The following is a 26,834-nucleotide window of genomic DNA, read 5'->3' as shown; positions in this document are numbered from 1 at the left end:
ACTGAGCCCTGACAGCCCTGCAGCTCCAGCCGTCTCTCGCTCAGGCTTGTGCGGTGCTGCCACCAGTTCAGCTCATTCCCCTCCCCCGCAACCACTTTTCTAGGATGGTCGTGTACCACCTGCCAGGTGCCAATGTACCACAGGTGGTACCCGTACCACTAGTTGAAAAGCCTTGCTCTAATGCACCATCTAGCCATGTAGGTTTACGCAGGGATGGTGGCCAGATCAGCCAAACATCAGCCCAAAAGTGTGTCCACTTTTTCTCAAGCATCAGTTCCTGAAAACGAGAAACTTGGAATGACCTTCTTATAGGCTCAGTTAAGAAAAAAGACCAGTCTGGAATTTCCATCATAATTTATAATTTATAACTCAAGGCATCCGCGTGACTGATCTGATTTTACAATCTTTTGTTTGTCACAGTTGTTAAGTGAACCCCACAGTTGTTAAACAAGCCTGTTCCCTCCCCTCCAGAAAAGAGTTGAAAAGCTCAGTTTTTGACAAAAAGTGCCAAAAATCACATCACAAGACCCTAGAATGCGGCAACTGGCTGAAAAGGCATCATACCATTGCTAAGTGAATTCTGCTATTTATTTTGCTTGTCAGAATTTGCAAATATGGTCACATGACGGGGACCCTGCAACCGTAGTAAATATAAATCAGTTGCCAAGCATCCAAATTTTGATCACATGACCGTGGGGAAGGGTGCAGGTGTGAGAAACGGTCCTAAGTGTCTTTTTTCAGTGCTGCTGTAACTTGGAATGATCACTAAACAACTGTTGTAAGTCAAGGAGTACCTGTAGGCTGCAAAAGCCTATATGACCACTAGGGGGGAAACAAAATGTTTAAGTATTTTCTGCCTCTCTTTGCTGTCCTCTAGTGGCCATGAATGGTAGGGTTCACCCAAAATATTAAGCTAGCCGTTCCAAATAAATTCCGAATAGCTTCGAACGGTCACTAAACAAATGGTTGTAAGCTGAGGACTACCTGTACTTGTATTTTGGATTTGTGTGGCTGTCGTTGATTGTGTGCATTCACATTTGTGTCAACACTTATTGACCACCGAGATAGATTTTCTCTATAATGGTCTGTTCCTAATCTCATCTTTCAGGCTTTCCTCCCCTCCCACAGCCATTAATTAAGGCTGTCCATCATGTTGCTGGTCATTCTATTCTCTTCCATTCCACCTTTTCCGGCATTATATTATGTATTAAAATAAGTCACTGATTTAGAAGCATCCTGCTTCCCCAATTATTAAGACGAGAGGACAGCTTGGCCTCTGCAATTCTCTTACTAAATCCAGTATCTTTAAGACGCCTAAAATTAGAATATCAAATTCTATTTTAGCCACAACATTGTCATGAGCTATTGCAAAATTACAGTTCTTACTCATTTAATATTTTGCTTGGAAAATTAGCCATCTCCACCTCTCTTCTAAATTTAATGCAGCAGATATCATGATGATTTGGTGAACAACGTTATGCATCATACAAACATGTTGTGGTGCAAAAAGGCCAAAATGCATCATACAAACACGTTGTGGTGCAAAAAGGCCAAAATATTTGAGAGGGATAAAGAGTGCTTAAAAAAAAAAATCATTTTTCCTCCCAATTTTTTTTTCCTCTTAAAAAAAGGAAAGTAAAAACTCTTTTTGTTGTGGAATTTCTGGAAACATTAGAAAAGATTTTAATTCTAAGGAAATGTAACAGAATAACAGAGTTGGAAGGGACCTTGGAGGTCTTCTAGTCCAACCCCCTGCTCAAGCAGGAAATCCTATACCATTTCAGACAAATGGTTGTCCAGTCTCTTCTTAAAAATCTCCAGTGTTGGAGCACCTATAACTTCTGGAGGCAAGTCGTTCTAACAGTCAGGAAATTTCTTCTTGGTTCTCGGTTGGTTCTCTTCTTGATTAGTTTCCATCCATTGCTTCTTGTCCTGCCTTCAGGCTCTCTGGAGAATAGGTTGACCCCCCTCTTCTTTGTGGCAGCTCCTCAAATATTTGAAGACTGCTATTATGTCATCTCTAATCCTTTTTTTCATACACAATTCCTGCAACTGTTCTTCATAGGTTTTAGCCTCCAGGCCCCTAATCATCTTTGTTGATCTTCGCTGCACTCTTTTTAGAGTCTCAACATCTTTTTTATATTGTGGCAACCAAAACTGAATGCAAAAATCAAAGTTTGATCTTACAAAGGCATAATAAGGGGTACTAACACTTCATGTGATCTTGATTCTATGCCTTTCTTAATGCAGCCTAGGATTATGTTGGCATTTTTGGCAGCTGCAGCACACGGCTGGCTCATATTTAAGTGATTGTCCACTAGGACTCCTACATCCCTCTTGTGCAGTTACTACTACTCTACTCTATACCCGTATATTTGGTTTTTAATGCCTAAATATAGAACCTTACTTTTCTCACCATGGAATTTCATTTTTTCAAATCATATTTCATATCAAATTTGAATTTCAAATGTATGAATGCACGATGACATCTGTAGCCCGTCACATGTATTTCAAATAATGTAATTGATATAATTTGGAGCAAGCAGCTCCCAGACTGGCTTTGCATAATTAGCAAGGCTTGGCAACCTCACCAAGATTGAAATTAACCAAAGTTGGCAATGCATCTGCTAGGTTTGGGGTAGGCAACCTTGGCTCTTTTATGACCCGTGGACTTCAACTCCCAGAATTCCTGAGCCAGCCATGCTGAGGGGAAAGGGAGAGGTTTCCAGGCTGAGCCATGCTGGCTCAGGAATTCTGGGAGTTGAAGTCCATGAGTCATAAAAGAGCCAAGGTTGCCTACCTCTGGCCTAGGCCTAGGCTGTTTCATGACTCGTGGACTTCAACTCCCAGAATCCCTGAGCCAACACGGCTCAGCTTGTAAACCTCTCCCTTTCCCCTCAGCATGGCTGGCTCAGGAATTCTGGGAGTTGAAGTCCACTAGTCATAAAAGAGCCAAGGTTGCCTACCCCTGTGCTAGGTCTTTCCTTGGCCTAACCAAGTACGTTGTTTAAATTGATAGTCAATTCTGGCCCTAAATTCTCTATTGGTTTACCTTTCCCAATAAGTAACTGAGTCGGAAGATCATTTCAAAATAATTTACTAGGATACCCTGATAAAGTGGGATCCCCTATGCAAAGGGAGAACCTCAGGACCCACCTTACATTCCCTTTTATAGTTAAGACCGCAAAAAAAAAAAAATGAAAAAGGCAAGGTGATTGGACAGGACAGAAGTGACTTACCCTTGGCCCAGTCAGTCAGTTACATGTAGCGAAACATGTTACATATTTGCGTCGCATAATATCACACATGTTCATTAAAATGAGGTCTGTGGTCAGAAGGGGCGTAAAATTTAAGGAAAAAGATGGTTTGGGGTTCACGAAGAGACAAAGCAGACGCCGATTAGCACTAACAAACTTTTTAGTTGACAGGAGATAAGTCTCCATCCATCCACCCATTCATCCACCCACCCATTCATCCATCCATCCATCCATCCACCCACCCACCCACCCACCCATCCATCCATCCATCCATCCATCCATCCATCCATCCATCCATCCACCTCTTTCAGTTTAGGAATGTTAGAAGTTATCAATCAATCCATACAGCAAGAGGACAAAATGTTTTCGTACATTCCAGTCTGTAATGAGCCTTAACGCCATTTTAAAAGGGAGAAAAATAAGTCAAATTAAAATACAAAGTAACTACGTTAGTTAACAAGTTACAAAATCCATGCCATGTGCTTCTCAAATACAACTTATGGATTCTTCTCTAGGGCCATGAATGGTAGGCTTCACCCAAAGTATTAAGCAAGACCAGGGGTCTTCAAACATGGCCCTTGTGGACTTCAACTCCCAGAATTCCTCAGCCAGGTACGCTGGCTGAGGAATTCTGGGAGTTGAAGTCCACAAGTCATAAAAGGGCCAAGTTTGAAGAACCCTGAGCTAGACATTCCAAATAAATTCCTGTAGATTTACACCGGTACTTCAGCCCTCATCATTAATTGTTCCAGGGGGGGTAGCGATAAGTACAAAAGACAATGAGTACCAATTTTTTCTCACAAGGAATATTGTTCTCTCCCCCCCCCCCAATTCATCTCCTCTTTTGATGTCATTTATTCCTGACTGCCAAAAGTCAGATTGACACGGCTGGGTCTGGACTGGCCATGGTGTCTTCAGAGATGGGCCTTCCAAGCTGACCTTCGTCCGAGTTCAGTCATCTGGAACTGGAGGACAATTATTACTGGTTTGACTCCGGATCTCCTACTCGAGTTATAAGTACAGAACTACCCTTTCATCTTATAAACTTCTTTGTTGTGCCTTGATAGTGGAAGAGAAAAGAGCTGTGCTATTTTCTGCAGAAGCTGCTGGCACCTCCTGCGTACAACAGTAGCAGTAACACTCTGGAAAATTAATGGCTCATCTGCTTGGAACGCAGTGTTCCTTCCTTGCACGGAAGGCAGATTCCTGCAGCCGGATGCATTCTCAGAAAGAAATGCTGGTTTAGTTCAAATCCTCTCTCTTCTTTCCTTCTGCCCAGGCTTGTCTCTCCCCCCCCCCATCCCCTCCTCCCCACCCCTCTGTCAACATAGAGATGGCTCCATTCGTCCTTCTCTAGCCTGGTTGGGATTATCCCTCGAGATTTCTTCCATCGCTTGGGGGGGGAGGGCATCAGATTGAGTCTTAGGGCAGGGGTCTCCAAACTTGGCAACTTTAAGATTTGTGGACTTCAGTCCCCGAAGTCCCCAGCAAGCCATGTTGGGTGGGGAATTCTGGGAATTGAAGTCCACATGTCTTAAAGTTGCCAAATTAAAGTTGCTATTTTAAGTCTTGTGGACTTCAATCCCCTGAATTCTCCAGCCAGCCATATTGGGTCAAGAATTCTGGGAGTTGAAGTCCGCACGTCTTAAAGTTGCCAAATTAAAGTTGCTACTTTAAGACGTGTGGACTTCAACCCCCAGAATTTCCCAGCAAGCCATGTTGGGTGGGGAATTCTGGGAGTTGAAATCCACACATCTTAAAGTTGCCAAGTTTGTAGATCCCTATCTTAGGTTGGCAAGAGATCCCTTGCCTTCATCATATTCATCTAGAGCAGTGGTTCTCAACCTGTGGGTCGGGACCCCATTTGGAGTCGAACGACCATTTCACGGGGGTCGCCAAACAACGCAGTCTGCCATTTTTCCCCCTTTTCCTTAGCTGTGCTACTCCCTTTTATTCTATTGGCTTTTGAAAGCCAATAGAATAGACTCTCTTGAATAGAGTCTAATTCTGTTGGCGTTCAAAAGCCAATAGGAATTGTCCAGGCTGTCTCTGCCCTGCTGAGCCCGCCAAAAGTCCCATTCTGCAAACGGTGCTGCACCAGTTGAGTAGTCCTCGACTTACGACCAGTTGAGTAGTCCTCGACTTACGACCGGTTGGGGGTCACGGCATTAAAAAGGTTGAGGACCACTGATCTAGAACAAATGAATATTGTGGGGTCCTTGGTGGTCTCTGGGCTTGGTTGTTTTCTCCCAGGCATTTTATTACCTGACTAGGTAACATCCCAGGGCTGGCTCTGGTAGCTACAAATATTTCCCTCTATTGATACCAAATGGATATTCTTGAATACGTGTCTTCCATTTTGCTGCAGGGTTCTGCTCGCCGCAAGGTCTCCACTATGGATTATGTTTTTGACATGTACATACGACGCTTCCTTGGCTTTTATTAATACATAGACTATCTGAGCTGTTGGGCTGAAGTCAGACTTGTGGGAAACTCTCTGCTTAGTTAGCAGCTTATGTCAAATAGCAATTCTTTGCTTTGTTTTGTTGTTGTTGTTCAGTCGCTAAGTCATGTCCGACTCTTCGCGACCCCATGGAGCACAGCACACCAGGCTCTCCTTTCCTCCGTTGTCTCCCAGAGTTTGCCAAAGTTCATGTTCACTGTGATACCGTCTCACCATCTCCTCCTCTGCCATCCCCTTCTCCTTTTGCCTTCCATCTTTCCCAACATCGGGGTCTTTCCCAAGGAATCCTCATTTGGTGGCCAAATCATTTGAGCTTCAGCTTCAGCCTCTGTCCTTCAGTAGTAAGAACGCATCCCCCAATCCCAAGTCTCTCTGCCCCAGCCAGAAATTCAGCAAGCCAAGTCTGTACAAAATGCAGATTTGATAATCCTTCAGAAAGACTGGAGCCAGGAAGCAGGGAGCTGATGGGATTAGAAAGACAAAGAACCAACAACCCCTTCCCCATCCAACACAGGACATAGCCATCAGCCCCAGTCCCAGGGAAGCAGGACATGACCTTTAGGACATATTAGGATTAACCCACCGCCATCAGAATACAAAAAGAGCACACTCAGCCTCAGGTCAAAGTACATGACACAGGAAATACAAAGTCTCAAACAGGAACAATTCCAAACACAAAAGCCCAAGAAGGTATAAAAACCCACCACTCCCAGCCACATGTGATCAGATGCTCCAGAGCCACATATCTTCTGGTTCTGCTCTTCAATAAACGACAACTTTATTTCCTAAAGCAGTCTCCATTTTTGTTTATTCCTGGCTTGGACTGGACCCTGAGGAAGATTTTTCTTTCAACACTTCCAAAGAACAGCCAGGGTTGAGTTTGAATCTCTTTAGGATCTGTGCTTTGTGGGGCATGCTAATTCTCACTTGGATCAGTGGCTCTTGTTCTCGCCTCTCCCTTCAGATTGTCTGTGAGCTCGGCTGCACTCTTTAACATTTTCTTATTAATAGATGGAGACAGGGAAGCATGCCTAAGAGGAAGAGCAGTTTAATTGCAAAGTGGAAGCTCTCCACATTTTCAGAATTAGCAAGTCCATATCAAAAGTTACAAATCTCTCTTTGCCACTATGGGGTTGCAATGTAGGACATTAAAAAAAGAAGAAGAATATTTCAAGGATTTGTCCCACCTGTAGAGTCCTTAGTGCCCCCTGAACTTGGCTGTTTGCTTACAGACATTTCATTACCCACCTATGTAACATCATCAGTGCTAGAGGGTGTGGGGTGTGCTCCTTGGCAACACTGGCCATGCAAGCCGCTGTATATAAACAAAGAAACCAACACCACCAACATCACTCAAAAGTCAATGGGGACGCCAGATTCACTCAACAGCCATGTTGCTAACTTGACAACTGCAGTGATTCACTTAGGACAGTGGTGGCGAACATATGGCACGGGTGCCAGAGGCGGTACTTGGAGCCCTCTCTGCGGGCACACGTGCTGTTGCCCCAGCCTTGCCTCCCCCCAGGACCTCCTCCTCTCCAGCAGCCCCCCTGGAGGAGAGTCACCCCCAAGCGTGGCCCACATGGAGCAGCGCAGCCAGGCAGTGTAGACAAGACTCTGCCCGCACACCCCATTGCGCACAGTTGATCCTGCGGGGCGCAGGCAAAGGGCATGACCACCATAGCGCTGCTGGGCTGCCTGGGCGATCTGCGGCGAGCCCTGGAGGCGGTGAGTGACCTTGTGGGCAGGCGGGGAGGGGATGGTGGGGTGGGGCAGGGGCGGGGCAGGGGGCAGGGTCAGTTTTTGGGCACTCGGTCTCTAAAAGGTTTGCCATCACTGACTTAGGAACTGTGGGAAGAAAGGTTGTAAAGTGAGCCAAAGCTCACTTTGCAACTGCCTCACTTAGTAACCATTGAGGGCTCCGTTGTGGTCGTAAGTCAAGGACATCAGAGCCTTCTCGCAGATCCCTGGGTTGCGCTTTGTGACTAAATGCAAGGACATCCCACGCCACCGAGGCAAACTTCACAAGAAAGCCTTCTTCTCTTTTGAAATGATTTTTCCTAGGTTGAATGTAAACGGGTAAAGGGCAAAACCAAACAAATAACCCCGAACAGAACTCTCTGGCTGGTATTTTGCCAATTACCCCCCCCCCATCCACGATTCAGCAATCTGGTGGCAGCTATCTTTAGAAAGCTTCTCTACAACGTTGGCCAGCCAGATCGAATGCTTTGAATCTAGGATACTAGTACGTAATAGTAATAGTAGTAAAGTTGGAAGGGACCTTGGAGGTCATCTAGTCCAACCCCCTGCTCAGGCAGGAAACTCTACACCATTTCGGACAAGTGGCTGTCCAGTCTCTTCTTAAAAACTTCCAGTGTTGGAGCATTTACCGCTTCTGGAGGCAGGCTGTTCCGCTGGTTAATTGTTCTGACTGTCAGAAAGTTTCTCCTTAGTTCTAGGTTGCTTCTCTCCTTGATGAGTTTCCACCCGTTGCTTCTTGTCCTGCCTTCAGGTGCTTTGGAGAATAGCTTGACTCCCTCTTCTTTATGGCAGCCCCTGAGATATTGGAATACTGTTATCATGTCCCCCCTCGTCCTTCTCTTCGTTAAACTAGACATACCCAATTCTAGCAACCGTTCCTTATATGTTTTAGCCTCCAATCCCCTAATCATCTTCGTTGCTCTTCTCTGTACTCTTTCTAGAGTCTCAACATCTTTTACACACTCAGGCAAGGTGTACAACAAGGTCTCGGTTGCTATTGTTAGGTCCCTCCACTTTGCTGCCGGTCCTTCTGCAGAATACCAAAGTTGGAAGGGATCTTGGAGGTCTTCTAGTCCAACCCCCCCCCCCCCGTGCTTAAGCAGGAGATTCCATACCATTCCTGAGAAATGGCTGTCCAATCTCTCCTTTAAAGCCTCCACTGATGGAGGATGCACAACGTCTGAAGGCAAGCCATTCCATTGATTGATTGTTCTCACTGTCAGGAAATTTCTCCTTAATTTTAGGTTGGAATTCCCCTCTCCCTCGTTACTTCTTGCCCTGCCTTCAGGTGCTTTTTAGGGCGGATATGCCGGCCTATCTGTGATAGGAAGCTGGTAAAGAAAGAAATCCATTACAAGTAGTCCTCAATTTACAACCATTCGTTTGCTAACCATTTGTTACAACAGCACTGAAGAAACGTACAATTGGTACGGACGCTTGCCACCATTGAGGAAATCAGGAACTGAGAGGCCTGATTTGGCAATTGCGTGGTGTGTGTGTGTGTGTGTGTGTGTGTGGGGGGGGGGGGGGGTTTTTTCAACCTGGGCAACTTTAAGATGTATGGACTTCAACTCCCAGAATTCTCCAGCCAGCGACTTGTCTGTTGCTTAGTGTCAGTGAATATATACATTAGACCAGTGTTTCCCAGCCAGTACATGCGGACTTCAGCTCCCAGAATTCCCCAGCCATTATGTGAGGACTTCAACTCCCAGAATTCTCCAGCCAGCGATTTGTCTGTTGCTTACTGTCAGTGAATGTATGCATCCAGAGTTAGACCAAGGTTTCCCAGCCAGTATGTGCGGACTTCAGCTCCCAGAATTCCCCAGCCATTATGTAAGGACTTCAACTCCCAGAATTCCCCAGCCATTATGTGAGGACTTCAACTCCCAGAATTCTCCAGCCAGCGACTTGTCTGTTGCTTAGTGTCAGTGAATGTATGCATCCAGTGTTTCTCAACCTTGACAATTTTAAGGCATGTGGACTTCAACTCCCAGAATTCCACAGCCAGCAATGCTGGCTGTGGAATTCTGGGGGTTGAAGTCCACATACCTTAAAATTGTCAAGGTTGAGAAACACTGATTTAGACCAAGGTTTCCCAGCCAATATGTACGGACTTCAGCTCCCAGAATTCCCCAGCCATGATGTGAGGACTTCAACTCCCAGAATTCCCTTGCCATCACGCTGGCTGGGGAATTCTGGGACTTGACATTCCTCACATCTTAGTTGTCCAGGTTGAGAAGTACTACTTTAGAGGATTGCTCTCTGTCTCCCTCTTGTGGTGCCCTGGAGGCTGACCTCACTCTCTGCTCTCTGCTCTCTGCAGTGGCTGTGGACAATACGTTGCACGTGGAGTGGACCGAGGCGAAATCCTTGCCTGCCCTCTCATCCTTGGGCCACACTCGGACCTCACTGGTGCGCAGGTTGGTGCGTCAGAACTCTGTGGACAGCCAGGACTTTCTCGAGGTGCCTGTTTTAATTGCTCTCCTCGTAGGCCCACCGTTCTTTTTGCACAGGGTGCCACAAACAGGGCGATTCAGCCACGGGTGCTGAGAGAAGCAACAAATCCTCCTGTTGGAAGGGGCCGGGGAGGTGGTCTAGTCCAACCCCTGCCCAGGGGCAAGGGATCCCAGCTGGAGGAGCCTCCCTAGTGGGTTGTCTGCTGGAATGTCTCCATCCGATCCAAACTCGCCAACTTTGTTGGCTGGGGGATTCTTGCTGTCCTCTCGGGCTTACGGGGGTTTTTTTCCCCCCGTTTGGCAAGGAGGTGGGAAAAATGGACCCTGGTGATGCCCGGCTGAAGGGTGAGACGTACGCCGGGGTTGTGTTCACACGACAGGCTGAAGCAGCTCGGCTAGACCGAGCGACCGGTTGGTGCATCTGCGGATTTGAAATGATTGGTTTCTGTGCGCTCGTGCTCAACCTGGGCAAATTTAGTTCTGCTAGATTAGCTCACGGTTCCGTATAATGTGTGAGTCCCGAAAATAAAAACAAACCAGTGTATGAACATTCCCTTCCAGTGTATTGCCCCCCAAAAGTCATCTCCTCCTCCTCCTCCTCCTTCCCCTCCTCCCTCCTTCCTCCTCCTCCTCCTTCTCCTCCTCCTCCCCCTCCTTCTTCTCCTTCTCTTTCTCCTTCTCCTTCTTCTCCTTCTCCTTCTCCTCTCCCCTTCCCTCCTCCTCGTCCTCCCCTCTCCCCTCCTCCTTCTCCTTCTCTTTCTCTTTCTCCTTCTTCTCCTCCTCTACCCTTCCCCTCCTCCTCCCCTCCCCCTCCTTCTTCTCCTTCTCCTTCTCTTTCTCCTTCTCCTTCTTCTCCTTCTCCTCTCCCCTTCCCTCCTCCTCGTCCTCCCCTCTCCCCTCCTTCTTCTCCTTCTCTTTCTCTTTCTCCTCTTCTCCTCCTCTTCTCTCCTCCTCCTCCTCCCCTCCCCCTCCTTCTTCTCCTTCTCTTTCTCCTTCTCCTTCTTCTCCTCCTCTCCCCCTTCCTCTCCTCCTCCTCCTCCCCCCTCCTTCTTCTCCTTCTCCTTCTCCTCTCCCCTTCCCTCCTCCTCGTCCTCCCCTCTCCCCTCCTCCTTCTCCTTCTCTTTCTCTTTCTCCTTCTTCTCCTCCTCTCCCCTTCCTCTCCTCCTCCTCCTCCCCTCCCCCTCCTTCTTCTCCTTCTCTTTCTCTTTCTCCTTCTTCTCCTTCTCCTCTCCCCTTCCCTCCTCCTCGTCCTCCCCTCTCCCCTCCTTCTTCTCCTTCTCTTTCTCCTTCTCCTTCTCCTCCTCCTCCCCTCTTCCTTCTTTTCTCCCCTTCCCCTCCTCCTCCTCCTTCTCCTTCTCCTCCTCCTCCTCCTCCCCCCTTCCCCTCCTCCTCCCTCCGTCCTCGTCCTCCTCCTCCCCCTCCTTCCCCCTTCCTCTCCTTCTCCTCCTCCTTCTCCTCCTACACTCCCCTTCCCCTCCTCGTCCTCCCTCCCTCGTCCTCCTCCCCCTTCCCCTCCTTCTTTTCCTTCTCCTTCTCCTTCTCCTTCTCTCCTTCTCCTCCCCCTTCCCCTTCCCCTTCTCCTCCCCCTTGTCCCCCTCCTCCTCCTCCTCCTCCTTTCTGGAAGATCCATTACCAGCTTTAAATTGTTTGCTTTTTATATACAAAAATCATAGCATGCTTTTTTAGCCTTTATACACCACTCAGGATGCCTAGCAGCAATTGTATCTGTTTGAAAAATAAGATAATTCAACCCCACAAAAGGCAAAGTGCGAACAATAATGTAAAAGAAATAATGTAATTCTGCCCCTTTTAAAGGACGTTTGCCCATGTTTCAGAGCGAAGCTATGAAACATGTGGAAAGCATGAAATCACTTGTGTCACAATATCATTTTGCAAACGATGCAGGATGCAGCGGCATCATACAGCCCCTTGACAGCCCCTTGACCCTTGTAGGAAGTAAGGAGGATGACTGACAGATACACGTGAGAGATACATGTGTATTAAAGGCAGTCCTTGACTTATAGCCAAGGTTATGACAGACCTTTTGACAGGATGGCAGCGTTTCCATATCTAAGGAGCGGCCACAGAGAAGGAGGGGTCAACCTGTTCCCCAAAGCACCAGAGGGCAGGACAAGAAACAATGGAGGGAAACTCTTCAAAGAGAGAAGCAACCTAGAACTAAGGAGACATTTCCTGGCAGTGAGAACAATTAACCACTGGAACGGAAGCCGAAGTTGTGGGTGCTCCATCACTGGAGGATTTTAAGAGGAGATTGGACAGCTATTTATCTGACATGGCCCAGGGTTTCCTGCTTGAGCCAGGGAGTTGGACTAGAACAGAGGTCCCTAACCTTTTGGGCACCAGGGACTGGTTCCACGGAGAGAGGTTTTGTGCGTGGTTTTGTGTGCTGCCTGCATCCCATGGATGGGGCTTTGCTTGTTTGTGTGGACGAGTTGCTGGCATGCCGCGGGCCGGTACTGGTCCACGGACCGGGGGTTGGGGAACCCTGGACCAGAAGATCTCCTAGTTCCCTTCCAACTCTATTATTTATTTATTTATTTATTTATTTATTTATTTATTTATTTATGAGACTTATATACTGCTTTAAGTGCAAGCACTCTCTAAGCAGTGTACACCAGTAAGCAATGTGTGTGTGTGTGTGTGTGTGTATATATATATATATATATATATATATATATATATATATATATATATATATATATATATTTACATTGCCCCCAACAATCTGGGTCCTCATTTTACCTACCCCGGAAGGATGGAAGGCTGAGTCAACCTTGAGCCGGTGAGATTTGAACCGCTGACCTGCTGAACACAGCCAGCTAAAGTAGCCTGCAGTACTGCACTCTAACTGCTGCGCCATCTCGGCTCATATTATGCTGTTAGACCAGACATGTTAAACTCGCGACGTCATGTGACGTCGCGCGACGTATCGGAGCTTTTTTTCCCATTGCCGGCAATGCGGTTTCCTGGTGACACATCCGGCCCGCGGGCCAGCAGTTTGACACCCCTGTGTTAGAGCTACTTACGACCCAGTTTCAAAGTTCTGACTGCCGCCATCTGGAGAGATTCCTCTATTACAGGCAGAAAACAATAAAGTAGTGTGCTCGAACTCTGCGTGTGTGGATCCGATTGCTTGCGCCTGACATAAACTTCGTCTGATGAGAAGATACTGAGGACTAGCGTCAGGGAGTATATTTAAGCCTTAAGAAAGATCGAAGGGCTTTTTGGATTAAGATTTGGTGGAACATTCAAAAGATTTTCAAGAGAAAGATAAAGTTTTTCCCACAATTATTTTTGTTAGGCATTATTGTAGATTGCGATGCTAAAGAAACTATTTTAATGTTGAATCTTATTACGGCTGCAAAGTTACTGGTTGGGCAATATTGGAGGAAAGATTTTTTGCCCACTATAGAAGAATGGTCGCTTCAAGTTTCTAATTTAGCAGAAATGGCCAAAATTTCTGCTTATTTGAAGGATCATTCACAAGAAAGATACATCTCGGTGTGGAGAAGATGGATAAATTATGTACAGAATAAATATGGGATTAGAAAGTATTCATTTAATTTTTGAATAACTTATAGTTTAAAGTGGGAATTGTTTATATTGTTATTTTTGTTTTTCTTTAAATTTTTTTTGTATTTGAGTTAAAGTATTTTATGATTTTGGTTATTGGTATAGTTGGATAAGCTTAGTTAGAATTTGTTTGCTTTTTTGTAACCCTGTAATCAGCTCTGGGAAGTGAGGGAGGGGGTTAGGGTTAGGGTGGGGGGGAGGGAGAGAGGGATATTATATTGTATTGTAATAATTTGTATAAAACTTTTCAATAAAAAAAAGAAAGATCGAAGGGCATAGTGTGTGTGTCAGCCTTTTGAAGTAGACCAGAGCAGGAAACTAAAAACGTGTCGTTTTTAAATTTTTAAGAAGAGATTGGACAACTGTTTGTCTGAAATGGTGTAGGCCGTGTTCTGCCTGAGCAGGGGGTTGGACTAGAAGACCTCCAAGGTCCCTTCCAAGCCTCTTATTCTGTTGTTCTGTAGGCAATGTTACTTTGATTATAAAGGTATAATAACAGACTCCTCCCTCCCTCCCTTTATCTTCATGACAACTGGGGAGGGGCTTGTTTGAGACAGTTTTTCTCACATTACAGTTCTATCCCAGATTCAGGTTTCTGTTATCTGACTTTTATCTTAATACTGGCTCTTTCTCCTGCTGCTCAAGGTCATTGCTCCTACTTATTACACTAGGATCCCATTTGGGAAGTTCTTAAAGGGACATCACCCAGAAGATGGTCCCAACCAATTCATGCTCAATGATGATGATGGATGACGATCAAGTTGACCATCAAGTTGATCACCGTGAACAACTCAGCAGGCAGAATAATTGCTTTATTTTGCAGGGCAATTTCTCGTCTGATATTATGGGAAGTGTGGTTGTTGAAGCATTGCTACCTGGGATCCTCTCTTCTGGATCCTGGATGCTTTGGTGCGGGTCCTGCTCCAAGGAAGGGGTGGATTCGGTGTTTTATACGATCTCTTCCAAGTTCCTATGAGGAAATGTGCTTAATTTTAAATTTGGTATTGTTGTTTTTTCTTGTGTTAGTTGAGTTGGTTGAGTGACCCAAGAGTGGTTAGTTTACGATTAGGTGCGTGGTGGTTAACCCATCTGGCTGAGGACGATGGTGTTAAAGTTCAAAATGCTGAGAAGATGCTAAATGAGAGTTTTAGAATGGTGTCAACGGTGTTTAAGTGGCTGGGTTCACACAAACTACCAAAGACGGCTAAAATAAGGTTTGAAAAGTTTGTTACTCAGCATGCTATTAGAAAGCAACTTCTCTCTTCGTAGAATAGGTTGTTTCTTCCAGATGAGTTTAATGAAGAGAAGGACAAGGGGGGACATTATAGCAGTGTTCCAATATCTCAGGGGCTGCCACAAAGAAGAGGGAGTCAAGCTATTCTCCAAAGCACCTGAAGGCAGGACAAGAAGCAACGGGTGGAAACTAATCAAGGAGAGAAGCAACTTAGAACCAAGGAGAAACTTCCTGACAGTGAGAACAATTAACCAGTGGAACAACCTGCCTCCAGAAGCGGTGAATGCTCCAACACTGGAACTTTTTAAGAAGACACTGGACAGCCATTTGTCTGAAATGGTATAGGGTAGGGGTCTTCAAACATGGCCGTTTTATGACTTGTGGACTTCAACTCCCAGAATTCCTCAGCCTGCTGTCTGAGGAATTCTGGGAGGTGAAGTCCACAAGTCATAAAAGGGCCAAGTTTGAAGACCCCTGGTATAGGGTTTTCTGCCTGAGCAGGGGGTTGGACTAGAGGACCTCCAGGGTCCCTTATGTTAATATGTATGCTGAAGGCCTTCATTTTTATATTCCTTTGATGGGGAGGTCTAACGGTGCAGGTGTGGTGAGCCCAGGACATTTTAGCACATGAGCCTTCAAACTTGGCCCTTTTATGACTTGTGGACTTCAACTCCCAGAATTTCTCAGCCAGGCATGTGTGCCTGGCTGAGGAATTCTGGGAGTTGAAGTCCACAAGTCATAAAAGGGCCAAGTTTGAAGGCCCATGTTTTAGTGGAAGAAAAGCCAGCTGTTGAATCCAGCCAGATGTTAGAGAAGACCTTCATTCCAGATGTCCTCTCCAGAAGCAGCCCAATGTTTTGATATTAACAACTTGTTTTTTGCAGATGCTGTCTTTCAAATCCTGGGATTAATTCACTTAGCCAACTCTGGGTGGTCTCTGCTCTCCGCCCCCAAACAAAATATCTAATAAATTCAAAAAGTAGCTTTTTGGCTTCATCTAGCCCAGTGTTTCTCAACCTTGACCATTTTAAGGCATGTGGACTTCAACTCCCAGAATTCCACAGCCAGCATTGGCTGTGGAATTCTGGGAGTTGAAGTCCACATGCCTTAAAATGGTCAAGGTTGAGAAACACTGCAAAGTTATGCCATTTCCAAGAGGTTCAGGCAAGAGGCAACCAGGAAGCCCATCCAGTTGCCAGCTGACCGAAGAAATCTCTGGTTGGTCTGCTCCTCTGCTTTTAGCATCTGTTGGCCTTTGAAATTTGCAGCTGCCTGGAAGCACTGCAAGCAGGCATGAACGCTCAGAACAGCTGCTCCCCTTAAAGCAGAGAAGAGGGAGATTTATTTAGCGATCATTTTGCTGCCAACTTCCTGAATTTCTTATTTTTGAACCATCTGGTCAAATTTAGCTGTGATTTGCAGTTCTCCAAAATTCATACTGGGATTCTCTAATATTACAGCCATGCATATTTGAGAAATATGATCAGGGGACTGCTGGCTAAAACATATAAGGGATGGTTGCTGGAATTGGGTATGTCTAGTTTAATGAAGAGAAGGACGAGGGGGGACGTGATAGCAGTGTTTCAGTATCTCAGGGGCTCCCACAAAGAAGAGGGAGTCAAGCTATTCTCCAAAGCATTAACAGAGGGATAGAAAAAAGATCACGTGAAGTATTAATACCACTTTACAATGCCTTGGTAAGGCCACACTTGGAATCCTGCATCCAGTTTTGGTCACCACGATGTAAAAAAGAGTACAGAGAAGAGCAACAAGGATGATCAGGTGACTGGAGGCTAAAGCATATAAGGAACGGCTGCTGGAATTGGGTATGTCTAGTTTAATGAAGAGAAGGACAAGGGGGGACATGATAGCAGTCTTCCAATATTTCAGGGGCTTCCCCAAAGAAGAGGGAGTCAAGCTATTCTCCAAAGCGCCTGAAGGCAAGACAAGAAGCAACGGATGGAAACTAATCAAGGAGAGAAGCAACCTAGAACTAAGGAGAAATTACCTGACTGTTAGACCAATTAATCAGTGGAACAACCTGCCTCCAGAAGCAGTGACTGCTCTAACACTGGAAGTTTTTAAGAAGAGACTGGACAGCCATTTGTCTGAAATGGTATAGGGTTTCCTGCCTGAGTAGGGGGTTGGACTAGATGATCTCCAAGATCCCTTCCAATATTATTATTATTGTTGTTGTTGTTATTATTATTATTAATTAAAGTCAGTGAAATCAGTATACTAAGGTAATCCTCAACTTACAAGCAGAATTATTGTTGCTAAGCAAAGCAGTGAAGTCAGTCGTGCCTGATGATATGATCTTCTTATGCCACAGTTGTTAAGTCAATTACTGCAGTTGTTAAGGGAATCATGCCATCGTTAATCAAATCCATCGTTGTTGGAAGTGGCTAGGAAGGCCGCATGGGGTGATCACATATCTCTGGGACACTTCAATTGTCCTACATACACGCCAGTGGCTAAGTGCCAGAATTTCAAACATGTGACCGTGAGGATGCTGTGGCTGTCGTAAGTATGAGGAGCGGTTGAAACTTTTTTCAGTGCCATTGTAACTATAAGCCAGGGGTCTTCAAACTTGGCAACTTTAAGACTTGTGGACTTCAACTCCCAGAATTCCTAAGGGCTGGCTGAGGAATTCTGGGAGTTGAAGTCCACAAGTCTTAAAGTTGCCTTGAAGACCCCTGCAATAAGCAGATGCTAAACAAACATTTGTAAGTTGGGAACTATCTGTAAAGGCGTTTTGTACATACAGGTAGTCCTTGACCTACAACCATTCATTTAGTGACTAACTGAAGTGAAGTTACCTCAGAATCCCCATGGTCATGTGATCAAAGTTTGAATGCTTGGCAACGGGTGCATATTTATGACCGTGTCCCAGATAATCATATGATTATCTTTTGCGACTATCTGACAAGCAAAATCAACGAGGAAGCCAAATTCACTTAAGAACGGTGTTACTCACTTAAAAATGTGATGCAGTATTCCAAGTGTGGAATACTACCAAGCCATTGTAAAGTGGTATTAATACTTCACCTGATCTTGATTCTATCCCTCTGTTAATGCAGCCTAGCACTGTGTTGGCCTTTTTGGCAGCTGCAGCACACGGCTGGCTCATATTTAAGTGATTGTCCACTAGGACTTCGAGGTCCCTCTCACAGTTGCTACTATTGAGCAAGGTACCCCCTATACTATACCTGTGCATTTGGTTTTTCTTGCCTCAATGTAGAACCTTACTTTTTTCACCATTGAATTTCATTTTGTTAGATAGCGCCCAGTGTTCAAGTCTGTCCATATCCTCCTGTATCCTGTCTTCTGGAGTGTTGGCTATTCCTGCCAGCTTGGTGTCATCTGCAAATTTGATGAGTTCCCCATCTATCCCCTCGTCCAGATCGTTGATAAAGAAAAGTTCCTGTCTTCTGGAGCAGGAAGTAAATATGTGTTCTGTAAAACCCAAGCCCGTTAACTTCTTGAATACCCCATGGTGGCATTTATTATACAAATATAGAATAAACCCAAGAGATGCAATGAGTTGAAAATCCTACTCAGTACTTAAAAGCTTTGGGTTCTACCCCTACAGCCCTCACAATGAGTACAAAACCTTTTCTCCCCATGCTTTTTCCTGCAGCATTATTTGCCATTTGCTGAGGAATGACAGTTTCAATAAACAGGCAGGAAAATAACTGAACAGTATGTACCACATGCGAATACACAAAGCCCAGGCTGCTGATCCACTGCCTTGGGGGAAAAAAAAAGGCAGCATGGGTGCCGTTTAGACGCAATTATCACAAAGTTCTGTTTTGTTTTTTCTTTTTTTTTCAAAAAAGGTTTCCAGGGAGTGTAAGTGGTGGGTGTCATTTTTGAAGTTCTGCAAGGTTTAATTAGGGCTCCCTTTCTGAATATGTACAGAGTACATGTAGTCCTTGACGTAAAACAAAGTTCATGTAGCGTTCAAAGTTACAACAACACTGAATAAAGTGAATTATGACCCTTTTTTTCACACTTACAGTTATTTTTCGCACACTTTTGGTCACGTCATCAACCTTCGGACACTCGGCAACTGATTCGTATTTATGACGGTTCATGGGATCATGTGACCCCTTTAGCGACTGTCTGACAAGTAAAGCCAATGGGCTCAATTGTGGTCATAAGTCGAGGACTACCTGTTACGCTGTTTTTCTGCTTTCAATATTTTATTCTACACTGCCCAGAGTCCCTCTGTGAGGGGTAGGTAGTTCCTAAATACGACAAATAAATGATAAATGGGTTTGTGTGTGTATGTATGTGTGTGTTTGTGTGTGCGTGTGTATGTCAGGGGTCTTCAAATGTGGCCCTTTTATGACTTGTGGACTTCAACTCCCAGAATTCCTCAGCCAGGCACGGTGGCTGAAGAATTCTGGGAGTTGAAGTCCACAAGTCATAAAAGGGCCAAGTTTGAAGACCCTTGGTGTATGTGTATGTATACATGTTGTTGTTGTTAATTGCGAAGTCGTGTCCGACCCAACGTGACCCCATGGACAACGTTCCTCCAGGCCTTCCTGTCCTCTACCATCTTCTGGAGTCCATTTAAGCTCACGCCTCCTGCTTCAGTGACTCCATCCAGCCACCTCATTCTCTGTTGTCCCCTTCTTCTCTTGCCCTCCATCTTTCCCAGCATTAGGCTCTTCTCCAGTGAGTCCTTCCTTCTCATTAGGTGGCCAAAGTACTTGAGTTTCAACTTCAGGATCTGGCCTTCTAAAGAGCAGTCGGGGTTGATCTCTTCTCAAGACTGACCGGTTTGAACGCCTTGCAGTCCAAGGGACTCGCAGGAGTCTTCTCCAGCACCATAGTTCAAAGGCCTCCATTCTTTGGCACTCAGCCTTTCTTATGGTCCAACTTTCACAGCCATACATTGCAACTGAGAAAACCATGGCCGTGACTATACATACTTTTGTTGGCAGGGTGATGTCTCTGCTTTTTAGTATGCTGTCTAGATTTGCCATAGCTTTCCTCCCCAGGAGCAAGCGTCTTTTAATTTCTTGGCTGCAGTCCCCATCTGAGGTGATCTTGGAGCCCAGAAAAATAAAATCTGTCACTACCTCCATTTCTTCCCCATCTATTTGCCAGGAATTGAGATGGCCGGATGCCATGATTTTGGTTTTCTTAATGTTGAGTTTCAAGCCAACTTTTGCATTCACCCGCATCAAGAGGCTCTTTAGTTCCTCTTCACTTTCTGCCATTAGAGTGGTATCATCTATGTATACATATGCATTCTCTTTTTTCTATTTTCATCAGTGCCCATCATAAGCCACAATGGGGTGTGTATCACATACCTCTCTTTCCCCCCTCCCAGATGGCGGTGATTTGCCAGATCTGTGTCCCTGTCTGAGCTCCATCCTCTGTTATTTTAGAAGAGCAGATTCTTTGGTCAAGTGCCTTATTGAAGAAATTCCCACTGCGAATTGTGTGTTTCTCCCCAGACATTGATTGCATTCGCCTGACATGCTTCATCTGATGATTAAATTAACCCATTTTCTGGCTTTGCACAATGCATGGAATTGTAAGCTAATCAGACAGGCCATGATTGCCCAGTTAAACCTGTAAAAGTGCATTTCATAGGTCTTCACCCCACTTGGTTGCTCACCTGGTGTGAACAGAGACAGGCGCTTGAGGAAGAGAGGGGGAGAGAGAGAGAGAGAGAGAGAGAGAGAGAGAGAGAGAGAGAGAGAGAGAGAGAGAGAGAGAGAATGAGAGAGAGACAATGCGAGAAAGAAAGAGTATGTGTGTGAGAGAGAATGAGTGAGAAAGAATGAGAGAGAAAATGAGAAAGAGTATAAGAGCGAATGAGAGAAAAAATGAGAGAATGAGAGAATGAGAGAATGAAAGAGATGGATGGATAGATAGATAGATAGATAGATAGATAGATAGATATAGATATAGATAGATAGATAGATAGATAGATACATACATACATACATACATAGATGATAGATAGATATACGTAGATAGACAGATGATAGACAGAGATAGATAGATAGAGATAGATAGATAGACAGAGATAGATAGATAGATAGATAGATAGATAGATAGATAGATAGATAGATAGATAGATAGATAGATAGATAAAGAGAGGGAGTGGAAGAGAGAGAGACAGAATGAGAGAGAGAGAGAATGAGTGAGAAAGAGAGAGAAAATGAGAAAGTAGGTGAATGAGAGAAAAAAACGAGAAAAAGAGAATGAAAGAGATAGATATAGATAGATAGATAGATAGATAGAGAGAGAGAGAGAGAGAATGGAAGAGAGACAGAATGAGAGAGAGAGAGTGACAAAGAGGAGAAAATGAGAAAGTATAAGTGAATGAGAAAAAAATGAATGAGAGAGAATGAAAGAGATAGATGATAGATAGATAGATAGATAGATAGATAGATAGATAGATAGATAGATAGAATAAGAGAGAGAGAGTGGAAGAGAGAGAGAGAGAGAGAGAGGGAGAGAGAGAGACAAAATGAAAGAGAGAAAGAGAGAATAAGAGGAAAGAGAATAAAAGAGAGACACAGAAAAATAGAAACTGGCCTAATGGTTGAATTCCGGAGTTGAAATCCACCCACCTTAAAGTTATCAAGTTGGGGAAACACTCCACTAAGTCATGTTTTTAGACTGCGATGCCCAGAACGGCAGTTTTCACTTTCGTTCTGAGACCAGCTCTGCCATCCCTGAACATAAGGAACCATTCCCCACAGCTAGAAGACTAGCTGCTCAACGCAAGGCGTTCCAGACACCCCTTCTTCCCAACATGTCAGCTCTTTTTGTGAAAGGGATGAGGCTCCCACTGTGGGGGGGGGGACCTTAAGCAGCTGAGCTGCCCCCCTCCCACTCTCGGAGGGCCTTTAAAGGCCTCCGTGTTATCACTCCTACTTGTTCTGCACTGACGTCAGTAAACAGCCCGGCCTGTATCCTGGAAGAAATTGGTCCGTGATGACTGGTTGCCATGGAAATACACCTTGTTGCAAGCTACCAGCCCCGATCGGCTTCGGGGGGGGGGAAGCCCCCAGCTTCAAGTCAGGAGGGCTGCTGCGATGTGGGAAGGGGCCAAGATGTGGGAAGGGGCCAAGGTAAGCCTGCAGAAGAAGACTCGTTCGAGAAGGAAGGCCCCCGTGGCTGTTCCCCAAGAAGGGGCAGGTGGAGAGAAAGAGGGTACCCCCACCTCAATCAAGATGCCCTCCAGAGTGGTATCCATGATGGATGCGGCTTTCTCTGTACCATCAGCACCCCCCACTTCCTGTCTCACTGCGGGGGGGGGGCAGGCAAGGGGTGGTCTTGGGGACAAGCCGAAAGCTGGGTTAGTGCATTGGGGGGCAGGGTGTAATCTTCCTCCTTTACGCTCTTTCCAATTTTGCAAAGGGCACCCCCAGGAAAAAAAGAAGTAAGGGAGAAATGTGTCCGGGGGTGTGACTGTGCGTGGGGGACGATTTTCCTATTTGTTCAGGCCTCTCCAACTTTCCCCCTGGCACTTGATCACCGCTGTGCCTTCATCTGTTCCACGTGCAAGGCTGCATCCACACAGCGCTTTGACACTCAGATCAAGAGATCTGGGTAGAGATTTTTTTCGGTGGGGGGGGAGGGGTGTTTCTTTGGGCAGACGGACAAGTTGTGTGAATCCATCTTGCTGGGTTCCTTTGTGATTGAACGTGTTGTGCTAATCCCTCCCCGCCAGTAGGTTAGATCAGTAATTAAACATGTTGCGTAGAACAACACTCCTGTCTGTAATAGCAACTTGTAAAGATGTTCCTTTATTTATCTGCATTTATTTTTTATCCCATCGTTATTTTTGTAATAATTCAAACATACCTTATACTCCCTACCCCCCCCCCACAACCACAGCCCTGTGAGGTGGGTTGGGCTGAGGGAGACTCACTGGCCCAAAGTCACCCAGCTGGCTTCCATGCCTAAAGCAAGACTAGAATTCACAGTCTCCTGGTTTCTAGTCTGGCGCCTTATATAGATTGTGAGTTCTAGTGCTGCCTGAGGCATGAAAGCTGGCTGGGTGATTTTTGGCCAGTCATCAGGAGACTGTGAGTTATAGTGCCTCCTGAGGCATGAAAACCAGCTGGGTGACTTTTGGTGAGTATTAGGAAACCGTGAGTTCTAGTCCTGCCTTAGGCATAAACATCTAACAAATTCTGGCTGGGGAATTCTGGGAGTTGAATCCGCACATCTTAATGTTGTCACGGATGAGAAACTGCTCCAGGGCAAGTTTCTAGTCTGCTGCACCTAGAAATAGCTTAGTTCTGAGATCACCTCTGCCATCGCTGAATATAAAGAACCATTCCCCGCAGCTAGAAAACCAGCTGCTCAGTTTAAGGAGTTCCCATCACACTTTCTTCCTGACATGCTAGTCTTCTTTGCTAAACAAGTTTCAAAACAAGACGCTACCTGTAAGGGGGAACGTTAAACAACTGAGCTGGGGAATTCTGGGAGTTGAAGTCCACCCATCTTAACAATGCCAAGTGTTGAGTCCGTGGCGGGAAAACAGACACGAGAAGCAGCTGGAGTTCTCAGTTTCTTTTATTCAGCGTTCAGCTTACAGGAAGATGGCTTCAGCCTCGCCCAAACGCCTCGCAGCCTCTTATATAGGCAACTCCCGGGTAAATGGGTTACTTTTCCCGCGCCAGCACCCGCGCATGCGCACGGCGCTGGCGACAGCCTGTCTGGTCCCGGGCAGCTTTGCACCTGCCCGGGACTGCCTGCAAACGCCCGAGCCGTTTGCAAAGGCTCGGGACATAACACCCCTTTCCCCCGGGCTAAAACTACTACCAACATACAACATTTATTTTATATGACATTTTGCTCCCCAGTGCTCCCACTGATTACTGGCTTTTGCTTTGCCAGCAATGTTATGTAGTCTTCTAGGTACTTGGGAGATTTCTTTGCTCTCTGTGACCTTCTTAGCTCTGGATTACTGGCATAAGTCCCCTGACTGGAGGGAGGCGTGAGCCTGTTCTCTCTATTGTGCCCTGGTGTCTTCCAAGGACTGTGCCCCGATGCCTGGCCTGCTTGCTTGCCCACCGGGCTCGTCAGGCCAGGGCTTCTGTTACTTTGTGACCTGGTTGACCTACCTAGCTGTAGACCCTCAGGCCCCTTGAAGTGATAGCCGCTGCTGGGCGTCTCTGTAGAACCTCCTAGGTCAGTCCAAGACCTGTCAGGAGGCTGTCCATTCCCTGAACCCCATTCTGTGTTCGGGCTCGTGTGGGTTTCTGTACTTTCCCAAAACTCAGGTGTTCCCTGATTTGTGCTAGGGTTGTTGTAGTCGGGACTTGGTTCCTCGACTAACTCTGTGTATGTTTGACCCCCTGTAGGATTTGGGGTAAGGTCAGGCCAACCTTGGGAATTGTGTGCCAGTTCTCTTGCGGGGAATGATTTGTTGGGATGCCCCCGGGTATCCTCCGTTGCTGGAGTGCTGTGTGATGTGTGTGGAAAGTGAGTATGCCCCCGGGGTGACTCCCTGGCTGGAGTAGGCGTGAGTGCCTGTTGTGTGGGTAAGCTCCATGACTTTCTTTTCGGAGCAATTGCAGAACCTTGGGACGAGCCGTTTGTGGCTCCCTCAGTGGAAATGGGCAGTAGCTCTTGCCCTTCCCTTTGCTCCAAAGGGTCCCCCTCCCCCCCTGGAAAAGACCCAGGAGTCTCAGCAGAAAAGTCTCGCCTAGAGCGAAGTTGGTCGATGTGCCGACGCAGGACACGACCGTTGTCCAGGGCAACCTCGTAGGAGAGAGGACCTGTGATCCTGGACACAGAAGCGGGGACCCATGTATGACCAGGCCCGTAATTGCGAGCCCAAACCGGGGCACCCACAAGTAGTTGTCTAGGTGCCCTAGGATGTGAGGTAGATGAAGGCAGTCTGTCCGGATGCAACCGGTCAAGTCTAGTAGTAAGTTGGCGCCCCCAACGAAGTTCAGCTGGACTTCTCCCTGTAGAAGTGGACGGTGTGGTGCGATAAGAAAGGAGAAAGTCAGCCAACCTGTGATGCCAGTCCCCGTAGGTGAGTCTCTTCAAGGCGTCCTTTGCGATGCGCACCATACGTTCAGCCATACCGTTGGTGGACGGGTGAAAAGGTGCAGATGTGGCATGACGAATCAGGTTTGCCTGTAAGAAAGCTTGGAATTCGGAGGAGGTGAATTGAGGGCCGTTGTCGGACACAATGACATCTGGCAGCCCGTGTGCAGCAAAAATCCCCCTCAGTACCTGAATAGTCTTTGCAGTGGTGGTGGATGAGACAGGCACAACCTCAAGCCATTTTGAATGGCTGTCAACAAGGACCAAGAAGAACTGGCCCTGAAAGGGCCCAGCGTAGTCAATGTGCACCCTAGACCATGGGGACTGTGTTTCCTCCCATCTATGCACAGGAGCTTGGGGCATCTCTGGGCGAGATCGTTGGCACAGGTGGCATGCGTGTACCTTAGCCTCAATATCTTTATCTAAACCAGGCCACCACAAGTGGCTTCGTGCAAGAGCCTTCATACGAACAATGCCAGGATGACCCTCGTGGAGGGATTCTAAGACCCTAGTCCTCATTGAGGTGGGAATGACAACTCTGTTTCCCCAAAGCAGACAACCCTGAGAAAGGGACAGTTCGTTCCTTTTGGACCAGAAACTCTGAAACTCAGGACTAGGGCAGTGCTCAGGCCACCCGGACAGGACCCAGGAGCGGACACGTGAAAGTGTGTGATCTGTACCTGTTTCAGCGGTAACATCCCTGGCACTAAGAGGGAGCTCGGGCAAGGCTTGGATTGATAGAATGTTGACAGCTGGCGCGGGGTCAGCTTCTACTACTGGCAGAGGCAATCTACTGAGGCCATCAGCATGGCCATTTCTTTCCCAGGCTTGTGGAGTAATGAAAAATCATATGCAGACAAGAAAATAGACCACCTAAGCATTCTAGGGGAAATGATGTGGGGAGTCTGCTTACGTGTGGTAAACAGTCCCAGCAGAGGCTTATGGTCAGTGAAGACCGTGAAATGCCTGCCATATAGAAAATCGTGGAATTTTTTAATTCCAGCAACAACAGCCAGAGCCTCCCTGTCTATCTGAGCGTAGTTGCGCTCGGCAGAAGACAGTGTTCTGGAGTAGTATGCAATAGGAACCTGAGTTCCATCAGACCTGAGGTGACTCAGGACAGCTCCAACCCCGTAGGGGGACGCATCACAAGCGATGCACACAGGGAGAGACTCGTTGAAATGTGCAAGAACACTGTTAGAAGTGAGCAAGGCCTTGACTTCTTTAAAGCAAGCCTCATGCGCTTGTGACCACAGCCACACAGCCTGTTTGTCTAGTAGCCTGTGAAGAGGCTCAGCTACACTAGCTTTATGTGGAAGAAAAGAATTGTAGAAATTCAGGAGGCCTAGGAAGGCCTGAAGTTCGGCCTTAGACTTTGGCCTGGGTGCATCTAAAATAGCAGTTAGTTTGGATTCAGCAGGATGAATCCCAGCAGCATCAATTTTGAATCCCAGAAATTCAGTAGAAGGCACCCCAATCTGGCATTTGTCTTTTCTGAGCTTGAGGCCTGATTTCCTGAATCTTAACAGGACAGCCCTAAGCCTTTCAGCTAGAATGTGTGTGGAGTCTCCTGCAATCAAGACATCGTCAAAGTAGGGGCAGACCCCTGGTATACCTCGTAGTGTGTTTTCCATTACGCTTTGGAAAATCCCAGGAGCGACATTTACTCCAAACTGTAGCCTTTTTACTTTAAAGGCTCCCCTGTGGGTCACAATGGTCTGAGCTATGGCAGCATCATCATCAACAGGCAGCTGTTGATATGCTTGAGCTAGGTCAAGCTTTGCAAAAACACGCCCCCCCTTGAGAGAGGCCAGGATGTGACTGACCACAGGAACAGGATAGGCATGTTGCTGCAATGCCTTATTGAGTGTGCATTTGTAATCAGCACAAATGCGAATGTCCCCATTTGCCTTTAGAGGCGTGACAATGGGGGTCTCCCACGGGCTGGAATCAACAGGTTCTAGGATTCCCTGTTGGATTAGTTTGTCTAGTTCAGTGTCAATCTTACTTTTTAAAGCAAAAGGGAC

At 46.3% G+C, this 26,834-nt stretch overlaps 1 protein-coding gene across 3 annotated transcripts in view; it reads left to right on the top strand.

Annotated features, from left to right (window-relative positions):
• Positions 1 to 26,834, top strand: part of FAM131A (family with sequence similarity 131 member A) — an 80,577-nt gene that overhangs the window by 18,875 nt on the left and 34,868 nt on the right. Inside the window, exon 2 of one of the 3 annotated variants that reach the window (XM_039322571.1) lies at positions 9,806 to 9,945. The exons of 1 other annotated variant lie outside the window; for it this stretch is intronic. In XM_039322571.1, coding sequence (XP_039178505.1) covers positions 9,806 to 9,945 — 140 coding nt within the window. The remainder of the gene's footprint in view (positions 1 to 9,805; positions 9,946 to 26,834) is intronic. One more of the 3 variants, XM_039322575.1, reaches the window with a different exon arrangement.

Source organism: Crotalus tigris, unplaced genomic scaffold, assembly GCF_016545835.1.
Source record: "Crotalus tigris isolate CLP2741 ecotype Arizona unplaced genomic scaffold, ASM1654583v1 scf7180000024116.2146003, whole genome shotgun sequence".
In the NCBI taxonomy this organism is placed as follows: Eukaryota; Metazoa; Chordata; class Lepidosauria; order Squamata; family Viperidae; genus Crotalus; species Crotalus tigris.
Note: the sequence above shows the minus strand (reverse complement) of the source record. Positions and strands in the feature narration are given on the sequence as shown.